Source organism: Gavia stellata, chromosome 5 (genome assembly GCF_030936135.1).
Source record: "Gavia stellata isolate bGavSte3 chromosome 5, bGavSte3.hap2, whole genome shotgun sequence".
NCBI lineage: Eukaryota > Metazoa > Chordata > Aves > Gaviiformes > Gaviidae > Gavia > Gavia stellata.
In genome coordinates this window covers 56234118-56255390 of record NC_082598.1, presented here as the reverse complement: position 1 = coordinate 56255390, position 21273 = coordinate 56234118, and the positions used below count along the sequence as shown (strand labels likewise).

Here is a 21273-nt window from a genome sequence, read left to right as displayed (position 1 = left end):
GCCACGGTCCTGCCACCTGCCCGGCAGTGACCTGTTCACAGTGCCAAGAGATGGAAGGGCATCCAGAAAGCCCTTTCGGACTTCTCAAGCTCCACAGTGAGGTTTTTGCTGTGGCTTTGGAGGAGGGACTGTGGCATTAGCAGCAACCGCGGGAGAGGAGGAGCCAGAGCTGGCAGAGAGCTGTTGCTGCTCGCAGGGAGTGGATTACCACCTCCACATCCCCGTGTGGAGGGACTAGCCGTGCTGGAGAGGCGGCACAGGGAGCACGGTTCCCCGCCATTCCCTGGGTAAGTTTTCTGCCCCTCTGTCTCGTTGCATCTCCATCCTCTGGGGCTGGAGGCAGCAGGAGAGGTAAGATGGGGAGCTGTTAGCTGGCTTTGCTGGCAGGAAGCTGCTGGGGGAGGCGGGGAAGGAGATTGCATCAGGGTTTGCGTACGTCTTTTTCTGGATGACGATGCATGGTTTGGGTTGTCTTTATTTATTCTGAATGTTAGTTGCTCCGGTGGTGGCTATGGTATCTTATTTGTATTCCTTTCTGTACTGTGTGTGCACGAAGCAGAATGACAGTCGCCAGGGCAATAGAGCTAGTAATGCAGGCATGCACATGCTGCTTCTGTCAGTCATCTCTTTCCTCCTCCCTACCACTTAAAATAAAGTAAAATGATAGGATCTAATAAAAACCTATAATAAAAACCTTTCTTGTTTCAAAATAAGGGAAGTATATTTTGCAGGGAGGTATTAAAATAAGTCTGTTACTGGCTGCTTTCCATGGTACAGGCCTTAACCCTGTGGTATGAATTCTGCTCCATGATTTCTCAATCGCTGATTTTGTTTGTATAGGGGGTGAAGCTTAAAAAAAAAAAACAAACCCACAAAACAAAAAAAAACCTCTCAAAAACAAACAAACAAAACCCACAAACCCAAGAAACCCCACCTTGGTGTGAGTAAACTAACTACTCACTTTGGTCTCATTAATCCAACTGGCTGTTGCTTGAAAGTAGCAGTAACAAGAACCTGACAGTGTGAAGACCTGTCACAAAACAGGCAAGGACAGCACGTACACCATCAGACTCCTCATTCACACCTTGAAACCATTCAGAAATATTAATGTATTTTGTGTCAACAGCTACGTGACCCCAAGAACTGGGATGTTGCCCACGCAAAGCTGGGTGGAGAGCAGTGTCTTTCTGTCCCTTACTGACTCACACCCCTTTCAGAATTAGAAAACTAAGTACATATACCCGGGGGAAGTGGTCAGTGAAGGGAAGGAGGGAGGCACTGGTAGGTTGCTGATACTTTCTATTCCAGTTAGTAGACTGGCATTTGTGGATTCCCAGCCCCAATGAAAAGATGAATAATCCTATGGAAAAAACCCCAAAAGTATCACTTATTTAATTGGAAAAAAAAAAACCAACCAACCCCAAACCTTTGATATCAAAACTATTTGGTTCCACAAGTAGTAAAAAGTACTAGAATTTGAGTAAATTAACACTTTGCTTTTAAAAATGGAAGAAAGTAAAACTATTACCTTAGAACATATTGAAAGTGTTTGCCTATAGCTCTGTATTCTTCTTCTCTCTATGCCATGGCCATATCTCAAGCCAGTTTTATATCAGAACAGATCAAACAAACCACCTAGCTGTTACAATAGTCCCTGTCTTTGTTCATGGCATCAATCATTCCCAAATACCAAACATATCATAAACTGAAGGCTTGATAATTGTGAGAATCAGCTCTGACTTGCTTCCAGCAATTTAGCAAGGAAGGAATTTCTTGGCTCAGCTTGAGTGGCGTTTTGTACGGCCAGAGCAATGTAAAAGACTGCAAGAAAATGCTGTAGCACTGAAATGTAGTTGGGGGAGAATAGATGCACACCTTTGCTGTAACAGAGAAGAACACTAGCAAGCCTTGTCTTCAGATATGTGCATGCAACTCTTGCTGGCTCAGGCATGTGAAACTACGGTAAATACTCGCACAAAAAATTCTGACGCAGAACAGTACACTGCCATGTCTCCTGCGAGCACACGAATTGGACCAGTTAGACTGAGTAAATACAATGATAATTACCCACAAGCAACTTGGACCTTATTTCCCACTCAGAAGTATCTGCATGGGATATAAGCCGTAAAAAAGAGCCGTGTTTTATCGGCCTCACCTGAATATAGAGTGCAAGTTGCACAGAGTCCTGATCTTTATTCAAACAGTCATCTTCTGTTTCTTAGATATACAGTCAATGTGTTTGTGAAGAGCGATGTCTAACAGAACCACGTTCTTGAAAATTCCCCTGAAAATCAAGCTGGATCTGGTCAAGTTGAAGTTAGGGAAAAACTGTCCCTTCGTGTGTATGCTTTAGAAACTATAGTTGTTGTTCTTAGCTTTCTGAAATGGTCGCTTGCTCTGCCAGGCACACAGGCCCTGTGACACTTTCAGAACTAATGGTCCTGGTAAGTGGTGTTGACAGCAAATAACCTTTATCTTGTGCTGATAGGAGGCACAAATAGGTATGTATATTACAGCCATACTTTTAAGGAGGAAATAACAGGTTAGCACAGATCACCATGATTCTAAAACTTAGATATTTTTTTAACTTTATTTTTTTTAGTGCTTGACTTTGTGAGTGTAAGACTGTTCTTCTGTTAGTTTCTGTCTTTTGTACAGCATACGTAGGCATGCAAAAACCATTTACTTACAAATTGGGCTGTGAGGTTTTTCACCTGATCTACGGGGAAGTAAACAGCATCACTGAGAAGTCTTGCATCAGGAAAATAATATTATTTGCTTCTCTCTAAGTTTTCTACTATTGCTTTCTTTAGGTTTGCAGCAATGGTAAAGGAGGATATTGTAAATTATAATGAAGATTCTGACCCATCAGTATGTGAGAGAAATGGCATGATTCCCATGCATGAGAAAAGTGAGGTAATTAATTAGGATCTCAAAGTACAGTTTTAGTCAGAGGAACCTTCCTCTTCCTTTCCTTTTTCTTCCTACATCTGTTAAAATCCTACATCTGAGGGGAATACAAACAGAAATCTTGGTGAGAATTTCTTACAATTAACAAATGTTCAGTTTTTAAGTCTGTGGTATGTTGGATTGCTGGAAATCAGTGGTTGCAATTTCAGCTTTAAGTGGAAAATGCATCAGCGTAAGTTTTACAGTCAGCTATGGAAGAGAATTAAAAAGACTTAAGATTGTTTCTTTGCTTTGAAATTGTGCCTATCTGTTCACTTGCTGAAAGCTGTTAGTGCATCTCTTCCTTTTTTTATTTAAGAAACATAAAAAACCCCACTGTTTTAAACTTCCATATGCATATTTCTAGTGTTGACTTCCATGGCTTTAAAGAAGACTTGCAGTAAATGCAAGTAAGAATAAAATTCTTAATATAAAAGGCACTTTAGAGTAAATGTGTAATATTGACTGTAAAGATAAGTACAGTATGGCATATCATTATACACATGGGTAGCTGGTGATCACAGAATCACGGGGTAGATAACTAAGTAACTCCATGCTGAAAGCTCACAAGATTTGTGTTCCAGCTGTGACTCTGAGTAAAGGAGAGAGAAAGAGAGATGAGGCAGAAAAATAATGGGAAATGTGGAACTATTACTGGAGGAGGGCCAAACCACAGTATAGGCAAGAATTCCATGTCCATGCTACGACAGTGAGCTGACATGAAGGTGAATAATCATAAGGGAAGGTAGATGATTAACTTGTCAAAAATAAGAACCCTAAAATGAAGTGACATGCATCCAAAAATGGTCAAAAAGTGCTTTGGCTATGAATATGGATAAGTAGATGAATCAGTATAAGAGAACAGCTTCAAGGAACCATTCTCCAAGGAAATAACTCCCAGGGTAGTATTTCTCCATCTCTACCTTGACTTACCAGCTTGAGCCTTCCAGCAATGGATCATGTGAGTAACGCTTGCACTGGCCAGCTGTTCTGTTTCTTTCATCTTTGTCTAATCACAAGTAGGTTTTGTTATTTTGGTTCAAGGGTTTAAGTTATTTAGGAGTTACATTAAAGACACCATCTCACCAGAATGATGCTAGTCGTGAACTGTATTGTAGAATCCAGTCTGGAAGCAGAACCTATTAAACTATAGAAAATATTGATAAATATTTAGCTTGTATACAAGACAAGCTGAACCTGGCCTGTTAATATTGTTTCTTCATCAAATATGCTGATATTGTTGCTGAATGGGTGCTGTTTGTATTGGGACAGGAGCCCTGTCTGTTGCAGATAAAAAGGCGAATATTCCCCAGTCTCTCATATGCAGTTCTTTGTGCCACGCAAAAACAAACCCATAGCCAAAAATCCCAAATATACTACAAAGCAGGACCATTCCTACAGTGATTGTGTAGTTAATGTAGTCAGCTGTCCATAGTGTGGATCTAGTGCATCACAGCTGCTTTCAAGTCTTGTAGGCTACTTCAAACGTATACAGTGCTGCTTCTGAGAGTCTCATTGTTTTCATTCAGGAGGGACCAACAGTAGATGCCAAAGGTACTGATGGGAATACACAAACAGAAGAAACTGCTCTCTTGAATCATTGTGCTCAGCAACCTCCGGAACCAACAGCAGCGTCTTCGATACCTGCAAGAACATGGAGGCAAATATTTACTTGTCCTCCTCAGGGTTTACTGGCCCGAACAGTGACAAAGGGTATGTAAGAAGGACAGAGTTTAATTAAACTGAGAAATGGCAAATGAAATACTTGTTTCTCTGGATGCGATGATATGTGTCCATTGTCCTTGAAAATAATGAAGGGAAATAGCTATGTTTTACACATCACACTTCTGTTTCAATGTTTTAACAGAAAAAAAAAGAGGTGAAACAAAGATTTGTATGTATAGTTTTTGTTTCTCCATCTTCTCCTCTGTATTTGCATTGCAAATTGTTTTTACCAGAAGAAAGACCTCCTAATTCTCATCTTGATAGTTCATTTTGGTGTGAGCATTATTATAAACACAGTGGCATTTTTAGCACACTGGATGGCTGTTTATTGAATTAAGGCAACAAATATGAGACTTTGCAGTGATACCTTCCTTTGCTTCTTAATACCCCAGGCTTGCAAAGCCAAGAATCCTAACTGCAAGGCCGACTGACCCGTTCTGTTTAAGATTTGCCCTGCACTGCAGGCTCAGAGAAGAGAATGCCTGGCTAACCACTTATTTCAGACTTTTCCTAACAAAAGACACTTCCTGTGGCTTTGACTGCTTCCACAGCCTCTGTTCTCTCTCACTTAGGATTCTTAGGCTTTTATGTTTGGAAATCTGCTGGTCTTCCCTTTGCCACCCATCGCCCTCAAATAAGATTCAGAAAAATCCAATCTGAACACGCAATACATTTTCTTAAGATTATGAGAAGGGGGATTAATTCAACACATTCTTTCTTCTCCTTCAGTCTTCTGCTTTTCTATCTATGCATGCCTGTTCTCGTTGGATAACTGTAGGGACAGATTTGGGAACCTGGAAAGAGCACAATGTTTTCACATATTTTACAATATTTTCACATATTTTATAATAATTTAACTGAATGTTCTCCTAATATTTTTCAGGATTTTTTTTCCTTGTGTATTATCCCTCTTTGATTGCTGTATAAAGGGAAGTATCTGTACTCCTTCAGGCTGTCCAGTGACATGACCTTCTTCAGATTCCGCTCCCCCCCCACACCAAGGGATAGCACATCCAGCCAAAAAATGATACTTATTTTAAAAACTAGACTGGAGCTGCAGTCATTAGCTCTAAGATATGCCAGGCTGTACAGCAGCAGGTTCTTAGGCAGTTCTGAAGTAGCTGAAGAAAGATAAGCATATGCAAGTTAAAGTAGTCAAAGTCTTTGTTTTAAGTTTGGGGCCTGACAAGTGCTTTCCACAGTGGCCCAAGGCTTGCTCAGTACTTTTTGGTCCCTAACGATGTTCCCATTACCATTTTTTTTTAAAGCATCTTAGCATCTATAAAATCAGAACATCAGTTTAGGGAGCATCAAAGATTAAACACATTGTTATGACTAAACTAATTTTTAAGGTAAGTGATTTTATTTCTGAAAGTCATGGTACCTTTTCCCTTAGTAGAAAACCAAATGTGATCTGCAAACAAAGTTGTCCCTAAGAGATGATTAAATATGAATATTTCTTGTTTTGTTTCAGTTGCAATCGTGGTCCTGGTTTGGGCTGTGGTTTGGTCCATCACTGGGACTGAGTGTCTCCCAGGTGGAAACCTGTTTGGAATTCTGTTTCTTTATTTTTTTGCTGTCATTGGAGGTAAAATTTTTGGATTCATTAAAATACGAACACTACCCCCTCTCCCTGCTCTTCTGGGTAAGATATCCTTCCTTCTTTTCTTCCTGCATATTTGTGTTTTTTAAACTGCCAAGTAATACCTGCATGCTAGATATGTTTGGATTGGGAACAAACAAACTGTGTCATGCTCAAAATCTGTAGCTTTTCCAAGTGACTTTTATCTGGTCCTCTCCGAGAAGGTGCTAAATTCGCCAGACTGGCTCAAGTGAAATATTCTGTATGTTACTGAGGCTCTCCTCTTAATCCTTTGGGTGCCAGAAAACTGTATACCTACAGAATCAAAGGTTATTGTCCTTCAGTCCCCTCTGTCACAGTTACTTAAAATTTGGTTTTAATATCACTAAACAGGAATCTTAATCTGGACATCTTGTTACAGTACAGTAATTAATTCATAAAGAAATTATTGCTGAGCTGTTTCACATGTATCTTGCACAATAAAAATGTTTTCCAAAGAAAACACTATGGGAATTCCTTACTACTGGTCATCCAAAGCAATTTCTTTCTTCTCCTTCCTTTATTTCAAGATAACTGAAACCTGAGAAAATAAATTCACCACAAGGAATAATCCTTCTGAAGAGAGTTCTTTTGAATCAATCATAACATTGTTTTTTACATTGTTGTCTTATTTTATTTTACATAAAAATGCAAAATAGAAATGGGAGATGAAAATGATGTTAATTTTGACATCATGAGAATCTTTTCAGACTTCTTTCCTAGAGGGGGTTTTGGTTAGATCAGTACAATATTGTGATGTCAACAAAACTGAAAAATGAAGGTTTATTTCACCAGCTGTATATTGCTGCCTTCCTATGCTTAGTGCCTAAATAAGTAAAGCTGTTGACAGACAGTAGAACTTCATGCCAGAGTGTGCTATAAATACCTGCCTGCAGTCCACGGATGTGATTTTGTAACCTGCATAGCTGGTGTTGTGCCTCACACAGTAGTGCTGCTTACAGAAGGGCTAGATAGCTTCACGTACAGTCCAGGCAACATGCATGTTCTTGCACTGCTTAGTTTCACAAGCTAGAAAAAATTCAAATGAAAGGGAGGGCAGTTCTGCACATGACATGCATGCCTGCAATAATATAAACACAGTATGTAACACACAAGGAGTCTGCCCTTTCTAGTAAACACCCCCCCCTAAAAAAAAAAGTTTCTGACCATTTGGATTCTGTTCTTTTTAATTACATCTGTATCTAAAAGTTATGAGTTGAGCATGAAACTGCTTGTCAGAGAGGTAATACTGAACAGCAGAAACTTAAGCATGACAGCACATGTCTGTAGAGTTGCTTAGGACGGAGTTCATTGTTCAGATCCTCAGTCTTTGAGGAAAATTGGAGAAATCCATGAGTCAGAAGAAGAGATAGACAATGTCTTTGAATATTCTTTTTTTACACTAAATATACAAATCTTGTAGTCTTACATGCCTTTAATCCACTTGTGCTAGGTGCAATTGAGTGTAACGTGGCTGGCTGAGCACTTAAGCACCTTATAGTGAGCCTCTGTCTGAGGGGAAAAAAAGAGTGAAATTGCTACTGAAATAGTCACACAGTATATTTTAGGTATACATTGCAGAGAGTTTTCTGCAGCAGGCAACATGGAGCAGAATAGTGAAGATATACTTTGAGGTGGAGTTTTTTGCTTTAAGTAGATTTCTAGATCAGTGTAGCTCTAGTGACTTGGACCTCATGCAAACGTTGCAAAGAGCAGGTGATCATTATGGTAGTCTGATATAATTGTCATGAGGTCCTGCAGATTAATTATGCCATTTTTTTTTCCGGGAGGTGGTGGGAAGAACAATGACCAAAAGTTTAGCATGTTCCAGGACAAATCAAGTCCACAGCCAAGGCTCACACCAAGCTGGGACCAACCTAAACACAGTTTTTATTTTTTGTCTTTTGGTTTCCTGTTTCTTAATGTGGCTAATATAAAATTACACCACAAAAATGTATCTCTGAATTATCAGGACCTACAATGAATCTCTGCACATCTATTTTTAAAGTCACCTGTTCCGGTACTTTTCTGTATCCTTCCAGAACTACATTTCTGATTGCTTTGCAGGAAGTCTCTGATTAGGCAGTTTTGCTAATATTTGCAAAAGGTTGGATCTTGCAAGTAGCTCAAATAGAGTATAAAAGCAAGTTCCTGATTCCCCCCCCCCCCCTTTTTGCCTACTTTGCGTAAGAGTCATATTGCCAGAGCATTTTAAAATGTTTAAGTTAGTCCATGATTAGCTGTTTTAGATTATATTTCCCGATGAACTCAGCATTATGGTTCCTGTGGTACCTGCATTTCTTACAACTAAGAGGATTTTTTAAAATTTCCAACTTCTGAGATAAATATGCAGTATTAGACAATCTTCCTCTTTTCATGTTAAAACAAGCTAACAGGAAAAATATCTTTAAGGATGCAGAGGTGTCTTTGCTTATGGTAAGTATGATCTGCACCTGGTGAACAAAGCTGAATTCTGTTGACTTGCACTAAAGCTATGTGTCAGCATCTTGCGGATTTATTAATTAGTGACCTGGTGTGTTCTTAGGCCACTTTCATTGCTTTAAACATGTCTCTCACCTTCCATGCCTCAGTCCCCATCGTTAAAACATGGCTAATAATTCAGAACATGAATTGTTTCTTCGTCTTTCATAAATACATAATATGGTGTCTATTTCTAAGAATGTTATGTAAGCTTTTCTCATGCAATAAAACCAAATCATTTAACAGGAGCTTATTTGCTTTCATTTAAGGGATGCTACTTGCTGGTTTCCTAATCCGAAATACCCCGTTCATTAGTGACATCGTCCAGATAAACCTACGCTGGTCTGCAGCACTGAGGAATATTGCTCTTTCAATTATCTTGACCCGAGCAGGACTCGGCCTGGATCCAAAGGTATGGCATCTGTCGTTTGTGTGAGGCAAAGTATACAACAGCCCTCAAAAAAACAATGAATAATTGGTGCTGTTAAAAAATATTGAAATGTTCAGTCTTACAGGATCTGCAGATTAGATCATTACAAAAGTACAGTTTCTATTGTATAGTCATATGTACGTTAATATTGGCAGTTGGATTTGTAGAGTAGACAAGCAATCCAACAAATACCTGAAGAACACTGACTTTATGACTACTTTCCCCCTTGCTTTAAAAAAATTCCCTGAATTTTGTAAGCAGAACATCTTGAGGACATGGGCTCCATCATGGTCTGTCAGGAAGAGTTTACACTCCCTGACAAACTCCCTGTCAGTTTACACTGACAAACTAAAGCAAGTAATGGAAGGGATCCCCAATCCTTGAAAAGGGAATGTTGCTTATGTTGACACCAATCAAAAAAAACCCAATCAACCAAAAAATCCAAACCTGTGCATCTTTTTTACTTTTTTCTTTTCTTTTTTTAATTGTTGCCATTTTAATGCAAATACATTAATTGCAAAGATGAGTCCTGCTGCACTACGGAAACAATGCTTCACATCACAATGAAGCCCATAATGCTCCTGTGAACAAAAAAGTCTTCCTCCACGCACTATGAAACATGATGTTCCCTAAATTAATGAAGGCAAGGTTTTGCTTGATCAAAATCAGTTGGCTGAAATAAAGCTGTACCATATTGGCACCTATCTATTTAAGTTTAAGGGACCAGTTAAAGTTTATATAAAACTTAGGCCAAGTAGAGCTAGTTCAGAATAACTGAACTGATTTTTCTTAACCAAGAATAACTAGGGAGCTGCCAATGCTTCAGGTATTTAGGAAAATAGGGTTTTGTCATTCTTGAAAAATGCCTGGTTTCCTAGATTACTATCATCCATTTCCAAGACATTGAAACTCGTATGAGCATGGACCGTGTGTTGTTACACACGGCTTGGATGCCCAGTTCTGTGAGATTGCTTTTCTTTCTATTCCATGACAACTTTTTTTGCCAAAGGAACTTAAACTTTGACTCATTTTTCTCCCATGTGGCAACTGAAACTGTCATTTGGGCTCTGTATGTAGCAATGGTTTGATGCAGTAACAATTGTTCCTCATGTAATTGAAGCTGTGAAGACAAAAATGTCGGTAGCTGTGGTGATTCTCAGCCCTAATTATGTTGGGATAAATTGCGCTGGTAAAAAGTGCAACTCTTTTTTTATTATTTTTTTAATGTCAAAATTAGGGACCTGTCCTAGCAGAGGCATGTTTGTGACTAACTATTAAAGGCAGCTATTACAAGTAAATACTCTGTTTTAGAGAAATTTTTGAATAGAAGTTGCTGAGCCAAATGGAACTTAATCTGCTCTGGATATCAAGTGAGAGATGCTTGGCTCCTTGTGCCAAGTTGATGTAGTTCTACAGCTTTTCATGATTTGTTCATGGATTTTGGGATAATTTTTGGGGGTGCGAGTGCAACTTGTGGGTTTATAGCAAAATATTTTGTGGGTGGAGCAAATGACCTCAGGTAAGTGAGCTGTGTTGAGGGTGCACTTTTCAAACAGATCCCAGCTAGTCCAGCCTCTCACATTTAGTTTGCTCTGCACAAGAAGCCAAACAGAATTTTCTGCCACTCCTTCCTGTGACGTGCAGGAACCTTGTCGAACCTAGATTCAGTGGGTTTCACTGCCACACTTGGAATTTTATATCCAAATCCAGTTGTGGTTGAGCCTGTCTCTGGCTTAGGCCACGTAAGGCTGTCATATCCTGTACTGCAGCTCAGAAGGGATTCTTTTAATAAACCATATCAGATCATAAATGTATTTCCTCACTGTAAAGCCAGGGGTACTGATACTAATGTCTGAATGTGCTTGTATATTGCAGGCTCTTAAGAAGCTCAAAGCAGTCTGTTTACGGCTTTCTTTTGGACCGTGCATCTCGGAAACATGCACAGCTGCTGTTCTTTCCTACTTGTTCATGCATTTACCATGGCAATGGGGATTTATACTAGGGTAACATACTTTCTTTTCTCCTGTATGACAAAAGGTGCCTGTTTTCATGCTACCGTTAAATGATCCAAGTGCTGTTAGCTCTCTGCACCAAGCAGAGACCTCAGTTTAATGCCAGTTTGGAAGCTGTGCTTATCCCCTATGGTTGTTTGCTTACCATTCGTGTCTAGCTCTGTGGCTAATTTAAAGGTTACGTTTCCAGGCTGTGGAGGGGTACTTGCATCATTACTCTTCCATGTTTGTGATCTAAGCACTTGAAGAAGGAAGAAGGATGGTGCAATCCCTGAGTCTTTAACCACAACACAGGGGGCTTTTAGGGATGGAAAATGATACCACAATTTGGAGAATCTTCATGCTGGAATTCAGAATTTCCTCGTAGAGAGATGCACGTAGGACAGTCTACCTGTCACAAGTCAAGGATAAGGATATGGCAAGTTATATTCTGGAGTAATATCCTTGAAAATGAAACCTTTTCCATCTAGTGCTATCTAAACTGGTGGACTTGGTCTGGATCAATATACTGGAGCAAGATGGATGAACTTCTCCCCTGCCACACACCAATTTTTATGAGAAGGAACTGGGCTACTGAGTCGTAAGCATGTCTAGACCAGGTTCTTAAATGGGACAATCAAAGCATGTATCTGGGAGCATAACTGGCCTGCAGTGTAGACTCAAGTCTTAATCTGTGGAGCCCTTTAATACTATTGAGTTGGGCAGGAACTAAGAGCTGATTGCAAATCTGCGTAGAAATATCCCTGCTTGTAATTAGCAGGGAAAGGTAAGGAAAATACCTTATGTAAAGGTCTGTTTACTTATACTTTAAAAGAATTGGGGTCAGAATGTTTTGACGTGTTTTAGGTCAGTGCTTTCTTTTTAAGAGAGGCTGAACCTATGTGTTTTCAGTTTTGTTTTAGGTGCAGTCTCCCCTGCTGTAGTGGTTCCCTCAATGCTGATTTTACAAGCTGGGGGATATGGGGTGGAGAAAGGTGTCCCCACTTTGCTAATGGCAGCTGGCAGCATTGATGACATTCTGGCTATCACAGGCTTCAACACTTGCCTTGGGATGGCTTTCTCTTCTGGTATGCTGGTTAATCTGTATGTGGTGAAATCTAGAACAAACAGTGATGTTTTGAAGTATGTGTGCTCTGTTATGACTGACTGGTTTGTAACTTAATGACATATCCTTATAAAGTTCATGTCTGGACTTGAGTATTGAGAGGGAAATTACCCATGATCAGAAGTCTTGGTGTAACATTGTCTGCTCTGAGTTGTGGGCCACAACAGCTTTCAGAGAACATTTTTCCCTGTCTGCTCCCTTAGCTGTCAAGTCTGGTCCCTGCATGCCCAACATAATGCTTTCAAATTTCCCTGGGTTTGGCAGTGTTCTCGCAGTGGCTCTTTGGCTTCTCTGGCATACTTTCTTGGCATGAGCTTTCAGAGAGAGAAAGTTGCACTATCCAGTTCTCTCAGCCCCATAGGTTCTCTCCTGGACCCCTTTGGCCCCGAGTAATTTGAAGTAGACACTATCCTGGAATCACCCTCGTAGGTCTACAGTGTGGTTTGTGCTTGAAGGGTCTGTGTATGGCTTACTGAACCCGTTTTTCTTTTGCCAAATAGGTTCTACTTTGTACAATGTGCTCCGTGGAGTGCTGGAAGTTGCTGTTGGTATAGCAGCTGGGGGGATTCTGGGAATGTTTGTTCGATATTTCCCAAGCCATGATCAGGTAAAAACCCAGTAAAAAAACTTTTTATAAAACAGAGATTCTTTGGTAAGGGATGATGATCTTAAGTTATTAATTTCCAAGCTTCATGTGAAGCTGGTTTTGGGGAAAGCTGTGTACAGTGCTAACAGCTTCCAGGTTGCAAAGCCTATCAAGTGAGGATGTGTTTTATAGATGATTACTTGTTTACTGTAACAATTACAATGTATGATCTCACAGTCCTTCCTGATGCAGAGTTTGGAACCCAGCTCACCATCCCGCTCTCATTGAAGGGGGTGGAAATATCCACATGTGAAGAAGAAAGGGTCTGATACACATCTCAGACAGTAAAAAATAATCCTCAATTAGACTGATGTGCAACACATTTACTTCTGTAAGATGTTTCCAGTAGGTCTAAGATTAAAAACAAGTAAAGCGGACAGATTGTAGGCTTTAAGTGATTGGGCATCTCATTAGTGCTAATTAGAATGTGTTACTTTCAATCTAAATTAAGCTTATGTAAAGTGGAAGACGAATTTACTATCAAGGGGCAATTAAGTGAACAGAAAATTGTGGAAGAAAGTACGTATGTTTTGGATTACTGAAGTCAATTTGCAAAGCATCTATTGCCCTTGGTGGGATCAAATTTTCTTCGTATTAAATAACAAGTGTGATACAGGGGTTAAACAGATAAGTAGAAATGGGGAACAATGGCAGAGATATAACTGCCTGCTGTAAGACTGGATCAAATAAAACTAGACTGTCCCTGGCAAACGTTTGTTTGACTTGTCCTTAAAAACATATAGTGGCAAGGATTTCACCTCTCCTTGGATAAACTGTTTTAGTACTTGGCTGCACAGGTAGAAAATCGTGTTATCACAGAGTTGAAGCAGGGCTGTTAGAATAGAGCATCATGTTCTTAGTGATACAAAAAGCCTATTGGCAATAAGACCTTGGCTGGGCAGAGGAAAGAAAATACTAAATTTCCAAAATTTAATTTTCTTAGGAGTTCATGTCCAAAAAAAACCCTCAACTCAAATGAGCAGTTCAAGTCTCACTTGAAAGCTTTGAATCTTTCACAATGGTTAATGGCAATTGTTATTTTCAAATTGTTATTTTCAAAATTAACAGAAGTAACCTTTTTCCTCCATTTCTAAAATTTACTTTTTTGTTCATCTCTTTCCTTGGCTGCAGGCGTCTCTGGCATGGAAGAGGTCATATTTTGTACTTGGGCTGTCCATGTTTGCTGTTTTTGGCAGCATCTACTTTGGCTTCCCGGGATCAGGAGGGCTCTGCACATTAGTCTTAGCTTTTGTTGCAGGTGTGGGATGGTCTGATGAAAAGGTGAATGTTTACGTAACGAAGCATACCATACCAAAACTCCTTTGAACATACAGCATGACAGGAGTTTGAATTTCTGTCAGGAGTGGTAATGGTCCATTTGTGAAGCTTTAGGGGGGGTATAGGGGTTTAAAAAAGAAAATTCTATTTTTATTTTGGAAGTCTTTAACATTTAGCATGACAGAAAGTTACCACGTATATGAATATATATCGATACAAAGCCTAACATACGGACGGAGAAATGCTCGCAAGCTTTTCTTGGACATCTTAAGCCATGTAAATGAGATTTAGTTGTCAAGGCACTTGACTAGGAATCCAAAGCTTTATGTCCCAGCTCTGTGAGTGTCTGTAACCTTACACAGTCACCTTAAGGTAAGATTTACGAACAGTTGTCCAAAATACAGTTGTGCACATGGCCTGAATACTGTTAAGTTTTGTTCCCTGTGGTTTTGGGGGGTGAGATGGAAAACAATTAACCATCCTCTCTCATCTTTCTTAAATCCTAGCTAGTGTATTCTGGATAAATTAGAGAGCAGGGTACCCACAATAAATGGTGACGTAAGGCCATACAAAAACCCTACAAAAGACTTCTTTTTAGTCACTTTCTCTTAACTGTTAAGCCTGCTTCCTCTTACTGTTGCTGCCTGCTGTGTTTCTATACCTTGGCATGTTTCACTGCCTCTTTTGCTTGATACCATCTACACTTAATGTTTTGAGGGCATCTTCCTCTCCACAGCTGTAGCCTTGTGACATGCAGTAGGAGAAGGGGAAAGGAGGAGAAAGGAAAGGGGATCACATATAGCAGAATCCACATTATTATCCCCATCTAGACCCTGACTTCAGTAAGATCTCAAGGTTTGTTAAAACAACGAAAAAAAACCCATGGTTTCTCTTTCAAGTGTTACATAGTTGTCCCATTTTAAAAGAAGAAAAACTTGTCTTGGGACTAAACTACTTAAGGACATTACAACTGATAATGGTCTCTATTGAAAAGTTTTTAAACCGTTTCAGAAGGAAGGACCTTAAAAGAGTATATGCAGTTTATAAATGCTTAGTTTAAATTCTTTTGATCAGTGAATGAAGCTTCTTGGCCTTAAGGATGTTGATTTCCAATGCCTCAGCTCTCTTTTATCAGATGCAGTCAGAGGTGTCTGCATACTGTGTACTCAATATATTACCAAGGTTTTCCTGCTGAGCTTCTCAAAGGCCACTGTCTCCTTCTGTGCCTGGTTGAAGTTACTCGGCAAATATTGTCCACAGAGAACAAGGAACATCGTACCTATTGCTGGAACAGTTAAATGGGCAGTAAACAGACTGAAATAATGCTAACATCTGTAAAGAGGATTTTTTTTTATCAAAAAAGAAAAAGGGTGAGATAACAGGGAGAAATGAGGCAAATAAAGAAAGATGTTTAAAGGTCTGTATATTTTCACCTCATTCCTTTTAAGATTACAGAAGTGTTTTGTATTGCAGTCATCTACCATTCCATTGACTGAAGAGCAAGAGATGTTGCAGGATCAGTCCCAGAGAGAACACCAAGAATAGGACATGTCTAGGCCCTGGACTGACTATTAAGTGACAGAGCACTGCACTTCTATTTTCCACACACACCAGCCTGAAGGTTCATTTGCTATTGTAGAACTCAAAAAAGAAGTGCTATTAGATATGCTACGTGTATCTCTCTACATAAGTGGAGATTCCTGTCTATCCTGGCAGCAGTTGTTTTAGGAAAATTGTAGGTGTAAACACAAGGAGAAAAGATGGCTTTGCCCTTATACAGTATATTGCACTGGAAAGTTCAACACTTCTTGCGAGTATGGGATTTCAGACTTGCTCAGTCTAACTTTGCTCCTGCTTAACTGGAGACAGGCCTCTGAGTGCAGTGCAGTGTGAGTGGAGTTAGGTCATGACTGAAACTTTTGAGGGTCTGACTCTTCTCAGATACAAATGGAAGAACATGTTTAAGCATGCAGATGCGAAAGACTCAAACTTCATGGCAAACTCTTCAAATTATGCCTTCCTAAATTTCTGAAAATCAACTATGCTTTATTTTCCTCCTCTTGTATGCAAACTGCTCTGTTACTGTTTAAACAGTGATTTTTATTTCTCTTCTTGAGATAGCAAGCATTTATTTACTAGCAGAGCTAGACACACTCTGACCTTTGAAAGGTGCACAACTGATTTTTGAATCTTTTAGTATTAGGTCGAAGAAAGAGGAGCAATTCTGGACAATCTTTATGGTACATTTTCAGTTTGTCCTTTAATTAAATATTGTGTCTACTTGGCCATATTTTTGCGAATTTACAGATTATTTTTGTTTTGATTGCAGAGGGAAGTAGAAAAAATCGTTGCAGTTGCATGGAGTATCTTTCAACCTTTTCTTTTTGGTTTAATTGGAGCAGAAGTATCTGTTACATCTCTTAGGCCTGAAACTGTTGGTAAGATCGTTCACTAATTATCCAGCTTTATTTACTAGCTTCCAAAGAATCTCTATAAAGAAATCTAAAGCAAAGCAGTCTATGGCTGACCCAAAAAAACCAACCCCACTGTAAAGCTACAGTTTTAAGAGGCTTATTCCCCTCAGGCACCTATGTACAAATGTACTGAGAAGTGTTTGTCTTCTGTTGCAGGGCTCTGTGTTGCTACATTAGGCATTGCCCTAGTTGTGCGAATCATAGCAACGTTCCTGATGGTGTGTTTTGCTGGGTTTAATTTCAAGGAGAAAGTATTTGTCTCATTGGCATGGATTCCCAAAGCCACTGTCCAGGTAAACAGTCCAACACCACTTTGATTCCAGGCTACATCTATTGTCCTTAGCAAAGCTCCTCGTAAATGGCACAGTGGTAAACAGGGAGAGGATCAGGCTCAGTAACAGCAGAGTGTAGTATACGGACAGTTCATATTCTAAACTGCCCTAAGTCTGCTTGAAAAGTGCATGGAGACCTTTCTATGTGAAGGTGTATTGCTTGCATCCTGGGTTGTACTCTTAATAATGACAGAGAATTGTACATATATCATAGGAAGTTTAACTATTTCTCAGCTATTCCAGGTTACTGTGCCTTTTACATACAGATTCTGAGAACTCTCAAAGCAAAGGTAAAAGTGGTTCCCTCTTACACCACATGAAGTATCTGCAGGGGCAGTCACACCAGGGGCTCAGAATGGGTTTTCAGTTTGTGGTCATTTTAGTAAAGGGCGATCTGACAGCGACATTGCTAAAGAAGCCTCAGGCTGGCTGCATTCCTGCTCCTTGATTTTAGTGATCGTTAAGTCATTCAGATTTCACCTCAATAGCATGATTACTTGCAAAGAGAAGTTAATCAGAACAGGCAAGGATTATTGCAAGATTTGTGAACTAAATTTTGAGAAGCTGCTACTAGTTGAGTGCTTTCAGGATGCGTTCTCAAGGTGTGGTGTTTTAACAGCTGTAACATGCAATATACTGGCCCATTTCATTCATCAGACATTCTCCAAAAATGTGGATAAAATGGCAGCTAAGCAATGCTCTTCCATGGGAGGGAGCCACGCAGATAAGCTCATGAGCTTAGGAAATTCAAAGTGTAGTCTAGTGAAAATTGTTCTCATAGGTGTAATATAACATTTACTTTTCTGTGTACTGCCTGAAAGGAATGGGTTGAATGTACTAAAAATGCCAAATTTCTGTTAAATGTTGACTGATGATTAGTCCCTCTTTTAAGTCTTTCCGTGCTAAAGGTTACTTGATCCGTCTCAGCAATGTTTTCTTTCCTGCAGGCTGCAATAGGTTCCCTTGCCCTGGATACAGCGAGGAGTCATCAGGATGAGCAGCTGGAGAAGTATGGAATGGATGTACTGACAGTAGCTTTCTTGGCTATCTTGATCACTGCTCCAGTTGGAGCCCTGGTTATTGGCTTGGCAGGGCCCAGACTTTTGCAGAAGGCTCAGACAAATAGCAAGGAGGATGAGGAAGGTGCTGAGGTTGGAGAAGAGGCAGAGGCCTGCGAACCTTCGTAAGACAGACAACTACAAGAATATGGTCCTTCAGCTCTTACGCTTCTGTTGAGTAAACACAGCGTGTCTAATCTTTCTGGAGGAAACCAAAACAAGTATCAGTTATGTATGCTATTTTAAAAGCAGCCCTGGTGGAGTTTCATAAAATATTTTTGTGTTGATGGTGCCTTAAGAGATGAAATAGCTGAACATACAGTGATTAGGCTGGCCAGGCAGTGAGTCACTGAGAAGTCAGCAGTCAACAGTTACTTGAAATGTGTGGGTGTGAGGCCAGGAAGAGGATCAGAATTGTTCAGGCATGGAGTGGAGTTATGAGGTGGAATATAAACAGAAGAAAATGGAGACTAATGTGAATAATTTCTTGATGGTTGAAACTGGGCTGTGAGATGACAAGTTCAACAGCTCAAAGAATGCAACTTCTGAATTAGAGACTGCTGACACACAGTGACCGAGTCGTGCCATGAGTGGGTGATTCTCTCTCCTTCCTCATTCGGGTTCCAAAACTTGCCTTTTCCTATTGCTGTTCTTCCTCACAGCTCATGCACTCCTTTGTGCCTTCAAGGGACTGTCAGCTTTGGTCGTAGCAAGAAACAGCAAGTGGTACTTGTGTGCTGAGAGACAGCTGGGTCCACCAGGGACTGTGGTAATACAGGTGTTGCTGGTGCTGGTAGAAAACAGGACTGAGCTTGAAAGTGGGATGAGGGTTGTGGAGAGGCTATAAGGACTGGGAAAGGGTTGTATGGGATTGGGATGGCTGCTGCTTCACCTATGTACCTCAGCCTTGGCACAACATGATGTCAAGGGAGGGAAAGCCAGCTCTTCAGCTGCTGAGAGTGGCTATGTTCTGGTGCTAGCCACTGCAGGGCAGAGGGGAGAGCTCCTCTCAGGTGGGGTTTGCTGGCAGGGCAAGGCCAAGGTGGCAATGGGTTGTCCCTTTCTTCCTCAGCTCTTTTTGGGCATCTCGGCAATAGCAGCAGACCTCTTCTCAAATCAAGATTCATGGGTCAGCCGGGATCTCCTTTGCTTTGTCCTAAGTTAATACTCATCTGGCTGAGAAAATGCCATGATCAGGTCCTTCTCACATCTGCATTTGGATAACTGCAGCAAAGAAAACCAGGTATTTGCTAAAAACATAGCCAGTTAGTGCTCATTTTTCCAAGAGGTGGCTGGCTGGCTTGACTGTGGAGAGTGGAGGCCTCTCAGATTTGCCAGGGCATTTTTTTACCTCTGATTGATGCAGAAAATGAATAGACTTTAAATGAACAGCCTTGAAAACACAGTGCTGAGAGGGATGGTACAATGCGAAATGAGCCTCACCTCGCCTACCTTCAGAAAGGCTGCTGTGTGAAGGCAGGTGTCACGAGGAAGCAGTGTTCAGGACACAGCGCTAGCACCCTCAGCATGTACCTATGGGTCCTGTGGGTCTTTCCAGAAGCACAAGTTATGTGCAGCTGTGGATCATGGTAATGACTGGCAACACTTGTGTTGAATATCTTGCCAAAACATTTCACCAGGGGGAGCAAAAAGCTCAAATGTGGTTTTCTTCATTTTGTTTAATATACATGCCTCCTGCACAGTCAGTTGCAATACAGTTCACATTTAATTTTCCCATTCCCAGAGGACCTTCCTTTCTCTTCCCCTTGACTGTCCTAAAGCCAGGAGTAAACCTCCTGTGTTGACCAAAATCCTGCTCTTGCCTTTAGCTTTGGTATCAGTTAGGATTTAGTATTGACCTGTTACAGATACCAGCAAATCTTTCTTACTCTGCTACGTTTGTACAAGTAACTAGCTCTGAGTAGGTCATTCCTAGCTCCATTCTGAGGCATGGAGTCAGTACAGCAACCCTCAGAAACTGCAAGTTTTATTTTGTTGTTTTTTAGTAAGGATGTTAGATCGTGCGTACAATCAAGGTGGACAATGTCTCCTTGCAGGTTTCTACACTACAGTTCACTGAACTTGTTTTACAGGATACTCTATAGAATATATTTGATGTGTCTAGATATTTTTGGCATTAGTAAGAATTAATCAATTCTATTTTAGCTTTTATACTTCTAATATGCAAGACAAAAACATACAAAAATACTTTTAAAAGAAAACTATCTGAAACTATTATTTGCAGAGTGTCCATATATGCCTCTGTATGCAGATTAATTACAGCTCAGTATGTGTGCCTTTGCATATGCCTTCCTCTCCAAGCCAAAAAGAAAGCTTCCTGAGAAATATTTAAGGTTCATAGCCTGCAATTCCAGCACAGTGATAAAAATACCAGGAAATTCTTGGTAAGTTTTCCCCTAACAGTTATCAAGTACATTGACATTCTTCTTACTATACACACTGCTGTTCTCTCCGCTTCCTTGGGAAATGTACAGTCTTTAGTTTGGTTCATGTTTGTCCCCTGACCAGATAGGAAGATGCTTTCAAAGTGCACACTGATGAACGGTTAGGGTGCTGTGCTTGGTGGTTATTGTGTCAGTCATTAAATTGACTTCTGTGCCTGTTCTGCCTTCTTTGCATGACTAATGGGAGGCACTCTTTTACTTAAATAGGGGTAGTTTTCATGGGAGCTTATTGTGTTTGGAAACTGTAATGTCTGTAAACCCAATTGATGAGGGGAATATGGTGCTTAGTTCATCAGTGACTATATATAAAATAATTCTACTTGAGTAAAACTTACAGGAGTGGAAGCTTTATATAATTCATTTTTTTCACCAAGTTTTATAAAAGGTAGAATCTTCCTGCAGGGAGGGATCACTATACCAAATCTGGAGTCTGTTCAGTAACAGAAGTGTGATGTGTAAGGATTACAGCCCTGTAAATTTGAACACAACCTCAAATATGCAAGCAAACCTCTGACAAACAGCCCTTGTTCATGATAGCCTCTAATACTTGCTCACCATCATAACAGCATCTCATAAATTGGATTTATCATGTTCCCTTAACCTCAGTACACTCTCAGTTTATTCAATGGATCACTCCCACCTTTCTGAGTGTTTGAATAGCTATACCAATGAAAAGTGTCATCTTGTTCTCTAATCT

At 40.2% G+C, this 21273-nt stretch overlaps 1 protein-coding gene across 1 annotated transcript; it reads left to right on the top strand.

Annotated features, from left to right (window-relative positions):
- Positions 1 to 2818: 2818 nt before the first annotated feature.
- On the top strand, positions 2819 to 18615 carry LOC104263201 (sodium/hydrogen exchanger 9B2). Its single transcript, XM_009819817.2, has 11 exons — positions 2819 to 2916; positions 4479 to 4662; positions 6149 to 6319; positions 9046 to 9188; positions 11082 to 11209; positions 12110 to 12285; positions 12824 to 12930; positions 14101 to 14250; positions 16577 to 16685; positions 16878 to 17014; positions 18001 to 18615. Exons 1-11 carry the CDS (start codon positions 2824 to 2826, stop codon positions 18238 to 18240), a joined length of 1638 nt encoding a protein of 545 aa, XP_009818119.2. The 5' UTR covers positions 2819 to 2823; the 3' UTR covers positions 18241 to 18615.
- Positions 18616 to 21273: the final 2658 nt, after the last annotated feature.

Bases quoted from the DNA above. Each gene is read 5' to 3' on its own strand.
- LOC104263201 (XM_009819817.2), top strand. From the start codon at position 2,824: ATGGTAAAGGAGGATATTGTAAATTATAATGAAGATTCTGACCCATCA. The intron at 6,320-9,045 runs GTAAGATATCCT...CTTTCATTTAAG, and splicing joins CCCTCTCCCTGCTCTTCTGG to GGATGCTACTTGCTGGTTTC. The intron at 16,686-16,877 runs GTAAGATCGTTC...CTTCTGTTGCAG, and splicing joins TCTTAGGCCTGAAACTGTTG to GGCTCTGTGTTGCTACATTA.